We start from the raw sequence: 13,063 nt of genomic DNA on the forward strand, positions 1-13,063 counted from the left end.
CTGAATAAACAAACTGTTCTCAGAGGAAAATAAGGTCCCCAGAACACTGTTTGAAGCTAGAAAGGTGGCAGGGTCTGCCACATATAAACAAAGTAAAACAGCATGAAATTGTGTTGTACTACTTCCTGCACTGGCAATGTTGCAATTGAAGACAAAAATTGCTATTTGGGAGTAGAAATCAATGTAATTAATAAGAGGCAGCTGCTGGAGCCACATGTGCACTGTGCTTTAAATCTGAATGGAGCAGACTGCTCTGGCAGTAAAGCCTTCTCTCTGTTTTGCCATAAATCCCTACTCCTTCCTTTAAAACACAGCAGGCTGCAGCTCATAATATGAAACCTTTATTGATGATGACACACCATTTCACAAGAAAAGCGTTGCTCAGGTAGATATCGGCCCGTACAAAATAAAACAGTCATAGTGTACTCAGGGTGGGTTGATGTCATTCAACTGACTCATTCAGTTAATAAAATTTCCATTGGAGTATCACAGTCGATCATCTTAATGACATTTAGAGAGAGAGAGAGAGAGAGAGCATTTTTTATGTTTTTGTTATTATCTGTTCAAACCTTTAGCTGTAGACTCAGTCACTCCTGGGATCTGACCGATGTGACCACTGTCTTCTGCTGCTGGCTGTTTACGAGCTCCCCGAGAGCAGTTGGGGGTTTTTGGAGGTGTACTTGAAGGCACCCTCAGGAAGAGGAAGCAAATATTAGCTTTCCCCGCACAGAGTTTCCCAGCTGTTCTGGGGAATTGTACCAAGACCTCTTACCTCAGTCTCGTCCGGAAAGACAGCATGTCGGCACCCGTGTGGCACCGTCTGAGGACAGCAGGAGCACTTTGAGATGGTGCAATATATAGTTATTCCTTGTTTTTATATCTTTCACTTTCACAGCAATTTTAGTTGAGAACACTACAAGGAATATAGTTCAGTACAGATCTGTTGAACAATTTAAACATTTATCTATGAGCCAAAACTAGTTACAGGACAAGTTCACAGAAAAATTGAAAACGTAGTCTAGAACAGTAGTCACTGGCTTAGCAGCCTTCTTTCCTGTATCTCCTCCTCTATCCCCTCCAATCCTGACATGACACTCAGGTCATAAACATGTAATGTGAACCTGAGATGACTGAAGATGAATGTGAACCTATAGAAATACAAATATGGTACGTAGCTTATCATACGTACAAAATGTGATCATATCCGTGGTTTGCAGAAATGCCAAACTAATCGTTGCGACTGAGCTCGGTCGCCTGATCCTGGCTACAACATTTAAGCACTGAGATGATACAGCGTCTGTGTGCAGAAGTTTGAGGATTCATTTAAAGATTTGTATTGATTGATTTTTAAATCCCTACATAGTTTGGCTTCCCTTTACATCTCAGAACTCCTCACCCCTCATTTCGCTCTGAGAACGCTCAGATCAGAGAATCAAACGCTCCTAAAACTTACACAGTCCAGGCTTAGACAGAAGAAAGGGAGATCCTGCTTTTATTGTTTTAGCTCCAAAGCTCCCAACAACTCCCTTTTTATATTATGTCTGTTCAAATGTTTTAATTTTCTTTTATATCTATTTTTATCGCTCTTGGAAGTACTCGTTTTAATGCCGTTTTATTTTGTTTTTATTTCTCTATGATTTGCCATCTTTGCATCTATATTGTACGGTCTTGTATTCCAAGAAGCATCTTGTGACTCTGGTTTTTAAAGACGCTATAGAAATGTAAGTTTATTACGTCTCCCTGTTATTAAAATACACTTGTTAAAATACTTTCTTTTTAAATATTGAGATTTAAATTTGTTACAACTGTTGTAAACTCAGTTTACTACAGCTTTAACATACAGTATGCCATTCCCATATCTGGATGCATTCATCCAGCCCACATACCACGTGGAATGATGGCATTTGGGCAATGTGGGCCAAATCTGGGCCACAGCTCTTTCTATTCTGGTGGGCTTGGATCTTCCCTAGTGCAATCATTCCATGTGATATGTGGGTTGGATAAGGGTGTCTGCTAAATTTTGTTATCTGGGATTGCATTTGCTCTCATCTTAAGGTTTGTCAAATCAATTTTAATCATATATCCGACAATCTCACATTAGTCCCGGAGGGGTTTTTCAATCTGTACAGCAGACGACACCCATCTTCAGCCAGTGAAAGCCAGACTTTTTGTTCTTGCCGACCCCCAACTGTGTATCAAATCTCCATCCTTGGCAGCAGTGCAGCCATCGGTATTTAGCACGTTATTGTACATAAATCCAGTGTGGTATTTAACACGGCGTAATGGAATCAGTCAAGTTGGGAGAATATGGGGTGTACAAAGTGGCTTGCAGACTATAATTTAAGCATATATATGTGCCAGACTGAAGCTCAATTACAGTATGTGTCACCAGCGGAGGCCTGGAGGAGCTGAGAGGTGTTTCAGGACCTCTCCAAAGGCCACGGCTCAGGTGCAAATGTCTTGAATGAAGCAGACAGCTGAGGCCGGGTAATAGGTTTCCGATGAAAATTTCTCATCACTCTGAGTTGAACTGCTGTGGATTAAAGTGTTGTTGAGGGGTTGAAGAGATGCAACTTGGGGCTCCTCTTCCAGCAGTTCATCAGCTCCCAACAGACACACAGAGAAAGAGAGAGAGAGAGAGAGAGAGAGAGAGAGAGTATCAGGTTTTCTGCTGAGAAGCCAAGTTGATGATGCCTCACTCCTTATATGGCAAAACTGATACGAAATGAAGACGGGTAGTATGATAAGAGGAAATATTTTGAAAGAAATCCCCGCTGAATTTTTTTGTAATTCCCCAGAAAACGTTCCCAGTTAAAAGGGAAGGTTTTATTTTTGGTGAATTGACGCGTCCCTCCAGGAAATTACTGAGAAATTCAATTTCACAGAGCCTACAGGCTGGTACAGTGTTATCAGACGGAAGTACGCACCCACACGCACACTCACTTCACTTCACTTCAGCCCTACAAGTTGATGAAGTTTTCCTCCAAACTTTACATTCAGCGCGGATCAGCCTCCCTGGTCAGCAGCATGGCTTTATCCAACAAGTGGTGGGTTTTGTGCGCCGTCTCGCTCTGCTTGGTCGCCCGCTTCGGGTCCTGTAGAAGACACAGAGAAGGTAAGACGATTGAAAACAACAACAACAACACATGTTTGTATGTGGAGTTTATTATTTTTTAGCTGTTTTCAACGTGTTCACAGCTGGTGAGCTGATGTGCGGGCGGGCGCAAGGGAAAGTTTTTGTCCAGAAACTCGTGCGTAAATTTGGAAGTTTTGTCCGAAGTTTGTACATATTCACACTCTTGGTTTCAGTTTATTTATCTTGTTTAAACTTTGCATGTGATGTGTAACATTTTACTACGTGCTGTTATTATTGTCACACTGCTATAATATTCATATGTGATATTTGTTTTTCAAATTAAAAGCATAAAGTCACGTTCAAACGGAATATTAGCGCCTCAAAGTGGCTCCATAAACTGGCTTACTTTAACAAAATTACACATTATGTCACTGTATCTTGTAGTTTTGCTCATGGAGAAGTGTATGATAAAACTCCATACACTTATACTGTAATACACGATCCATGTCGTAACCAGCGCTTTCCACATTTGACGCACTACTGGGTTTGTTTTGTTGTGTTGGAGTCCATTCTTAAGCTCGTATTAGTCAGGGGAGAGATCAGGTAGGACCAAAGTCCAACCCCGACAGCAGCTCTCACACGACCCACACCTGAACCACCTGGCACCTCCTCCTGCCCCGTCATGTCGCAACAACAGCCTGGCAGGCGCTAATGAGGCTGTAGGGATTGGATGTCAGATAGTCAACAAGCTGAGAAAGGATCTGTGATAGTCCTCTTCTTACTCCTCCTGCCCCGAGAGGGAAAAAACGCTGAACTGGGCAAGACAGAGAGGTCATCAACAGCGGTAGGTTAGTTATTGGCTGAAGGCGGTTGGGGAGTTTGGTGATTCACTGTAAGCTTTTAATGTCAGCTTCTCTTATCTTTCAGTGACATACAGACGGGTTTATGCATCATTTCCCTGTTTGGATGGAACATTAACAGTCTATAAGCAGGGGATGTAAAACAGCCTGAAAGCTGGGGACTTTTTTATGGAGAGAAAATGTGACATTTTGTCATCTTAAGAAAAAATGTACAAGATCAAAGCCTGTTCTTATATTTATGTAAAGCCAACCTACTTCTTGTAAATCAGCACAGATGTGTAGTTTGCCATTAACATTCAGTTTTTTAAATGAATGTTAAGAATTAACTAAGTTCTGATCGCACATCATGCTCTGTTACATTTTGATCACCTTGGTCAGGGCCAGATTAACCTCCTCGTTAGCCTAGGGGCAAAATTGAGCTCCGGGCCCCTTTGACACCCTTTGTTCTTCCCTCCCTGCCTGCATGGTGTATGTAACCTGTTGTTTTTAAGTAGCCATTTGGTACAGTGCAGATATAACATGGCAGCGTTTATTTGGTAACATTAGTTACTAGTTAATGTGCAGATTACTTGCTGTATTAGAGGCAAAGTAGCACATTTTTAAGTTAATTTATTTATAATAGTAACAATAATCAGAAAAATGCTGAATATTGGTTCGGGCTGACCCATAGTATACAGTGTATACAAATAAATATATATGTAAGTAAATGTATCAGTTACTTTCATGTACTTCCTGATACTTAAGTACGTTTATGCCAGAAAATTACTTTCGCTACTTAAGTACATTGAAGTATCATTTGTTTGAGGACTGTTACTCACTTCTCTATTTGTTTGGGTGACTTTCATGTTTACCAAAGTCATATTTTAACACAAAACCTTTACTTTTACTGAAGTATGACAACACTGCACGGCACCTTTTGTAATATTTTGTCAATAGGCTCAGAAACCACCTTGACTACTGAATTTACTATATTAATCATAACACCACAAAGTAATAGCCGAGCAGTGAAGCTGGTACACTGCAAGGTTAAAGATATAAAAATGATCATAGTGGTTTATTTATAGAGGACTTTTCAAGCAAGAAGCACAAAGTTAGGAAAATACATGGGGTTAAAAGTTCAACACTGCCATACAAAGCCTCATGTGTGATTAATAATACTTTAAAATAACATCTACAAGAGTTTGGAGGCCAGCGCAGTGAAAACAGAATAAGTGTGTTTGTTCTGGTGAGTAGCTTGGCTGCTATTTTGTTGAACAATGTGGAGTGGAGTCACAGCTTCAGGCAAGCAAAACATTTAAATAATCAAGGTGAAAGGACAAAACATCACGCATACTTTTCTTCAAAGTAAAAGATTTGATCTAACTTTGAAGATACTCCTCAGCTGATAACACCACGACTGGACTCATTTCTTTATATTTTGCTTCAGGCTCAAGCCAGAGTCAAAAATAACACAAACATTTTTGGGTGGCTGACTTCATGCAAAGGAGCGGCTGTATTTAGGTGGAAATGGACCTCTGCTTTTTTTACAATTTGAAAAGTTCGTCATCATAAAGACTCACAAAGACAGTGACCTGACTCAGTGATGTCATCAATATCTGTCTGAAATTTGCTAACATTAGCTTCTTAGACTTCAGTCATACCAGACCGAGTAAGGTTGTAGCAGCGGAGCCTTAGAGTGCACTGAACTGGCCAAGAACGCATTTTATTGCGTAGAAATGAAATACGGTCAGACAACAATTTGGACAGGATCCCGAGAGCCCCCAGAATCAGGTCAGATTTGAGTGGTTTTGCAGATAGACATTATTTTACTGCACCTTGAAATAATGGTAAAGCTTAGCCTAATTGGTGCAACAGTGTAATGTTATTGTGTTGTTAGAGCAAACATCACGTTTGGCATATTATACTTTGTGTTATCTGAAAATATTTTAATCTAAATGTATCTGAGCTTTATTTATGACAACGTTTAATGTTCTTGTATCCTTTTCTTTAGCGAGCACTTAATATATTTTTCATTTAAGGGCTTTCAGTGGTGTCACTCAATGGCTAAGTTGCATTGTGGGTAATGCAGGTGCCAGCTTTGAAATAACACTGTTGGACTCATTACAGACAGTTTACAAAGAAACGATCACAATCGACACAGCAGAACCAGAAATATCACCGTCTTTGATACCGCACATTCTTCTTCCTTTTCAAAATCTGGCACCTACATTACCCAAAATGCAATTTAGCAACTGAGTGACATCACTTGAGGCAGTTTTCTCAGCTCCTCTGGAGCCACGAAAGGATTTATACTGTTTTTTTCACATATGCGGTAGCACTAGACCTATTAACACACTTTAATGTGTAAAAATTGTTGGAGTAACCCTTTAAGAGGCTCCAGTTTCCCACAAGCCATCAGCTGACATTTATTAATGCCTACCATTTGCAAGCACCACACGTTTAGCATTTTAACCTTAAAGCATAAGGACAAATATGCTGAGTGTAAAAATATTCCAAAACCAAAATCGAGCCTCGGGGCAGTATTACAGAAACACATTACCATTTGGCAATTATACTTTGCATCCATCGCAGATATGAGAATACGACTCATGATGAGGTACATGCAGAGAGGCCATTTGGGCTACTGACATTACAGTGGGCTTCAACAAGGTTTTGTCCATAGAGGAGCATTAATTTTGACTATTTGCATGTCATTTAGGTGCTCCCGAGAGGGGAAACAATGAGGGACTCGGTAAGCCCCTTTGAAATTAAACATCAGTATCACTGGCACACGGTCTTGGTAGCTTCACTAATCGTCTCACAGAGGCGTAAACATTGTGTCTCATTAATTTGTGGAGAAATTTAATTAGATGCTCACTTGCTGTTTGAAGTGGTCCTTTTATTAGGGAGCCCCGGGCCATAGACAGAGAGGAAACTGTGGAGCATGTGCCATCTTAATTAGCGCATGCAATAAGGAGTAGACTTCAGAAAAGTACTCGCCTAAACTGTCACTAAAAATCGTTTGAGTCCATTACATGAGTACACCTATAACTGGAAAGCGTAGACACTTCACTGACTTGCCAATTAGGTGTTGTCTAATGTCTTCTGCACTTACCAGGATGCAGGCCTTTAGTATTTTTAATGAGAAAACCTCTGTTGTGTCTCAACATGAATCTCACCTTGAAGCAGTTTCACTGCAGCAGAAGCAGCAGCTGTTTCTGAGGCCAACACCAGAATTAGAATACAGATTATTAATAAATCAAACGGGTATTTTCTCTGAATGATGCAACTCACTACTCTCTTCCTGTTCTCTGTTTGCACACGCATGCCCACGTTCACTTTCTATTTAAATCCAGTCTTTTTCCAGTTCTAATTTATAGGTTTGGAAATCATTAGTTTTGTTTGTCATGCCAACTCATTTGACTTTTCTTTGTTTGGTTTTTAATGACCGACTTCAACAGTCTGTGTTGTCCCCAAGTACTCCATCCTAGTGTTTACCTTTAATTAGAGCTGTAGAAATGAGAACTTGCTCACCTTAAGACGAGTCTGCTGTGAGGCTGGACTTGCTTGAGACTTGATTGGCTGAGGGCTCAACTTGATTTGAGACTTTAAGGCAAAATGCTGACGAGACTGGACTTGGCGACCCATAAATATTGAGTAATGCTCAACTGGTTTGAGTTTCGTCCTTTGGAAATCTAACTGCCGTTCATAATTAATGGCATAATGAGTATGCACACAACAGCTTTGTGACCCAGTACAAACTCAGTTTTTGAAGGTTGCACAAAATTAAAACTCTAAATCGAGCTTCGCTCTCTAAAGACTTGAGACTTGACTTGGACTTGCTCTTTAAAGTCTTGAGTTTTGACTTGAACTTGTTCTCTGAAGTCTTGAGACTTGACTTGAACTTGCTCTTTAAAGTCTTGAGTTTTGACTTGAACTTGCTCTCTGAAGTCTTGAGACTTGACTTGGACTTGCCGTCTAAAGATCTGAGATTTGACTTGGACCTATCCTTCAAAGACTTGGACATTTGACATCTACCTGGCCTCTTAATAAGACATGAGATATGAATAGGACTTCACTTTCTTCAAAAAGACTGCTCTCTAAATACACTTTAGACTCGACTTGGACCCTCCATAGACCTATGAAATGAATAATAGAAAGTAAATCCTTAAAAACACCTCTGCATGTTATCTCTTGAAAGATGGGGTGGAGCGTGTAGACTTTCCCTCATTATCCCAGCATGTCTGTTGCTGTCAGAAGATTTCTAAAGAAGCCTGCTTTCTGTGTTGCCACTGCATGAAAAGAACTAATAACGGTCAGGGGTGGAAATCAATTATATCATAGTAACAGCAAGAAATAAGTGATCTTTGCTGTAACTAAGCAATTTTCATGGCCATTATTAACATTCCTGATCACTTCTGCTTCGCATGTTACCAAGAATCTCAATGTGTGAGGTTGTTTTTAAAATAGAAAAACAGACTTGATTGAATCCTACTTGTGCATGTGGCCTAGTATTGACATTCCCAGCCTGTTCCCGGCAGCATCACTGTAGATTACTGTACTTATCAGAGGCAGAGGGCTCAGTTCTGCTCCAAGTGACGCCTCCAGCTAGTACCCTGGTTGACTACTGTAGTTATCATCTGTTTTTCTGTCTTTTCCTTTTCTCCCAATAAAATAACAGTGAGCATATTCCAATGTGGTTGATATATAATTTGTATTCTGTCTTTGAACACACAACTAAATAAGGATCCCCCCTAGCTGAGTGGGAGTCGTGAACTCATGATGACACTTATATAATTGACTTGGAATAACTTGCAATTTTGTTTGACTTACACAACCATAAAGTGCAACCTAAGTTCAAATGCCCTTTCTGATTCATCAGCTGCAGAATATAAAATAAAGGACACCTTTTCTGTCCAACTCGAGCCCCGGTTGACTGTGCATGAGTGGACACAATGAAACAAATACAAGAAAACAAAGGAGACGCTACAGTATGTCCCCTGAGTTAGTCAGTGAACTCCAGGCAATTTTCTGAACAATGCACAGTTAACAATAGAGTGTTTCACATGCGATTTGTCATATGTGGAACACAGATGCTCAACCAAAAGACTTTGCCCCAGGGAAATTGGTCCTGAGCGCCAAACCTTTGAGTCACCGTTAACCTACTTCCACATAAAAGGGCTGACTACATTGCAATAAGGTGGAGATGTCTCCTGTATGAGAAAATGCCTGTCAACTCGAGGTTGACACCGCAGTGGAGAAGACAAATGTACTCCGTGGAGCATGAGCCACAGGTTAATCTGAGTGTCCCGTGCACTGTCGCCTGCAAAAATTGGCAAAGGATACTTGCTCGACTCTATATTTAGATGGAATATGCTATCTCCTCGGTCGTTTCTCCACTAACTTGAGAAGATGGTTACAGCGGGGTAGCCTCACACCCGATGACAGATCTAGAGAAGCATCTTTACCAGACCCGACAACCGAGAAATCTTTCTGCCATCTTGTTTGCACACCAGCAGGATAAGAAAGCACAGCTCACGGGCAATCAGCTGGTACTGATGCACCGGACCAAATGGATAAAAATGAGTTTTATGATGTAATGTTGCTGTTGGAAATATATGTGGCTGACTGAAACATTCAGCTTCTCCACAACTAGCTCCCATAAGTTGTACATTTTATAGGTAGCTATCACTGAACATGTCATGTACTCTGTATGGGTGTTTTGTGCCTCGAGGTGCGACTTAGAGTTTAAAATGGAAAGTTATACATGGCCGGTTTTAGGAAGAGGCTGACTCATGCAGATTCTGGGAAGCTGACACCACAATGCAGTGAATAAATACATAATTCCTGCAATTAACCTTTTTAGGGGTATTTTGTATTCTTCTGTTGGACAGATATTGGCCCAGTCCCATTTCAAAGTCTGAACCCTACCTCTTGTTTTTGAGTGAACAGAGTAGAGTTACAAGGGGTAGTAGTTGAAATCTCCCCCTATGAAGTGGGACAACCACTCAAGACACTTCGATGTGGTGTTTTCTCTTGTGTTACTGTGGCAACCCTCAGTTTTAAGTGTTCCTCCCTATCCCAACATCAATCCGGACACCCTACCCCTAGACGTGACGGCACAAAATGGAGGGGTAGTGGCGAGGGGTGTATTGGGATTTGGTGAATTGTATTGTTTCTTGAGTTACTCTGTCATTCCCACCCCTAACACTCACTAGTAGTCACTTTCTAGGATTTTACTTTCAACTCTGACTCATTTTGGTTTCTGTATGATAGGGTTAAATTGTTTGAACTCTCAGTCTCAGGATACAGTTTGAGAAATGTAATGTTTTAAACTCTTTAATTGAAAAACAGATATCTGCAGCGATGACCCGCTGCTCTTCTTCCACCGATCATATTTTAATAAACCTGAACCACTGTTGTTCTGGCCGTTGGTTAAGAATTGGCTCGTGTGGTGCCTGCATAATTTGTACACTTTCTGTTGTTGATTTGACTTAATTACTCCAGGAGCAAAAGACAGACAGAAGTAAGCCTCTTGTTCTTAATGTCCTTTCAGCTGTCTGCATGCACAGTGTGTTGTATCTCTAAGAGCAGTGTGTGAACAACAGTGTCTGCAGCTGGGGATACATTATTAGTGTCTCTCTCTGGCTCACAGGAAGCTTTAATCTCTTGAATGTTGACACATTATTGGATAAATATTTTCCATTTTGCACAGAGGGGTGAATGACACCCGCAAGGATACTAATTAGGGACGTTGTCCTGCTCTTCTCATGCCTTCATGACTCATTTTGTTCCAAAAGATAGTGCTATCTTTTCCGAGACTGGAAAGTTTCAACTGGCAGACGGATAAGGCTATACTGGAGTTTCCTGCATGAGTCGTATGACAATAATTGTAAGCTTTATTTAAGGGACAGAGTTTCAGGAAATGATGTGTCTTAGAGGATACTGAACTTGAGGGAGATAACAGTTGTTGTTTGTCCCTTGGAAAGAGCAATGTACATGCCAGAAATGTAAATATGGTGTTCAATTGCTTGTGTTATTGGAATATTTTGCAGTCATGTTGAAACAGAAATCATCATGTGATTGTGTGCAGAGCAATGGTGAGCTTTGGACTCAACGGTAGCAACTATAATGTCAGTTAAAACGGACAAAAGATAAAAGAAAGAGTTGAACTCGGTCTGAACTTGTTGAAGTAGCACTCAAAGTAAATACCCGATGAAAGAGTGATCGCTTCGTCTTCACTCTGTGCCAGTTCAGACAAGATGGGAGCGGTCGATGGGCTTCTTCTTTTTGACTTCTTAATGCTGATTGTCATTGAAAGTGAGATTTCTCAACTTTTTACACTCCGGAGCTGCTCAGAGTCAGTGTATCAGATAAATGTGAGTAAATGAAGGGCTGAAATGAAGCGTGGAAAACGGTTGAGGCTGAATTACAGGCTGTGTGGAGGCGGAGGATGTGTTTGGATCTGCCTTTGTTTAGTTCAGCCCTGCCGATTATCAAGTTTAAAAGGCAAACAGGGCACATCTGTGTCTGGTTCAATGCGGGTCCATCATAATCAGAAGGCTTTGCTCAACTCCTCTCCAGCACACTGAGGTTTATTTCATTTTCATCTATGATCCCTTCATCCGGGTGATCCTATCAGTCATACGAGACCTTTAAACGGATCAACGTGACCGAGATCCGACCAGCAAAAGATAACAAGAGAATGCAAACCATGTAAACAAGTTTAACTTTTGGGTAAGCCAATCAGAGGCAGAGCTGGGCAGGTCATCCCTTTTCCATCCTCGGCAAAGAAATGCCTGCTGTACAGACGTAAGCCATAAGCTAGCAATTAGTATGAGTAGTTTCCAGTTCATGTAGAGAGTGTTAGCTCAAGCTCAGCTTAAATAAAGAGATGATCAGGTGTACCTTTCCAGGTTTAAAAGAAGTGTTTGCACGTTTTTTTTGTTTGTTTTTTTGTTAAATGGCTGACTTTTGAGAGTAAATTGTGCCAGTCTTTTCTGTTGAGATGTCGGCAATAATGACCAGGACACAGTGACAGTGTCAAAGAGGACTGACAATTTGGACAAAATTGAGATAAAAACACAAGCAGTGTGGGATCTCAGCTGGATTTGCTGAAGTGTATTTTTATGTGTGATAATTCGTAGCTTAGTTGTCCTCCCAGCAGCAGCAGCAGCAGCAGCAGTCGATCCCTCTCAGGAAACCGTGCTTTCAGACTAAACTCTCACTAAAAGCTCACCGATTGCCGATAGAAGAAACATTCCCTTTTTCTCATTTGTATTGTTTGAATGATAACCTGCATTGCAGAAAAGGACCGCTGCATCGATCCGCTCCTCTAATCAAGAGTGCATCTACAGTACAATCAGTCGAGGATGACATTTGCACAGACGGGGGAATGAGCCACTTGCTCTCGCTCTCTGTCCGTCTCATTGATTCAGCTGTGCCATCACATCCACATCAGAGGTGAGGAGGCTCAGGCACAAACATTCATGGCGGGCAGCCTGTGGAGTCCTTGAGGGTCCATTTAGTGTCTGACAAATGATGGCTTCATTGTATGGGGCACATTGAAGATGCATTTAGAAAAACAGACTGCTTTAACCGTCATTATTTTCATGTGGTAGAAGCCGTCAGCGGTAAGTCAATAACCTGCTGCGTGGCCCCATCCTGTGGGAGTTATTGACCCGCTAAAGTGTTGTCTTTTTCTGATTTCTGTCAGCAAATAATGTTGCCCGGCGGCAAACAAGGCACTCTCAAAGCGCTGCTCGCACACATCACAATACTGTGAAGGTGTTGATAGTGGATGGGCTTATATTTAATTCATATATAATTCATGACCTAGCAGTGAGATAACACAATATCTCACTATTGCAGACTGCAATATGAACAGTTTAAAATTCATGTTTTAAATGACTGCTGATGCCTCACTCACAGGTCAGTAACACTTCACGTCACATCTTCCTGCAAGACTACGTTCTGTCTGTTGTGGAGTTTACTGCAGCTTTCATCGGTGGCAGAAGGTCGACTGCGTTCGAGTGTGAGGAGATGAGATTTTTATCTTTGCATAAGCTTTAGTTTTTGATGTTTGGCAGTATTGAATCACAGCTGTTGAATGGAGCCAATACTAAGACGATGCATGATATTGTCAGTT

The 13,063-nt window shown here is 41.0% G+C and overlaps 1 protein-coding gene across 1 annotated transcript in view; it reads left to right on the top strand.

Moving 5' to 3' along the window:
• Positions 1–2,802: 2,802 nt before the first annotated feature.
• tfpia (tissue factor pathway inhibitor a) overlaps positions 2,803–13,063 on the top strand; it is a 45,132-nt gene continuing 34,871 nt past the window's right edge. The window contains exon 1 of the mRNA XM_084361837.1: positions 2,803–3,115. Coding sequence (XP_084217963.1) covers positions 2,971–3,115 — 145 coding nt within the window. The 5' untranslated portion in view covers positions 2,803–2,970. The remainder of the gene's footprint in view (positions 3,116–13,063) is intronic.

This window comes from Pagrus pagrus (genome assembly GCF_965226575.1).
Source record: "Pagrus pagrus genome assembly, chromosome: 9".
NCBI classification, from domain to species: domain Eukaryota; kingdom Metazoa; phylum Chordata; class Actinopteri; order Spariformes; family Sparidae; genus Pagrus; species Pagrus pagrus.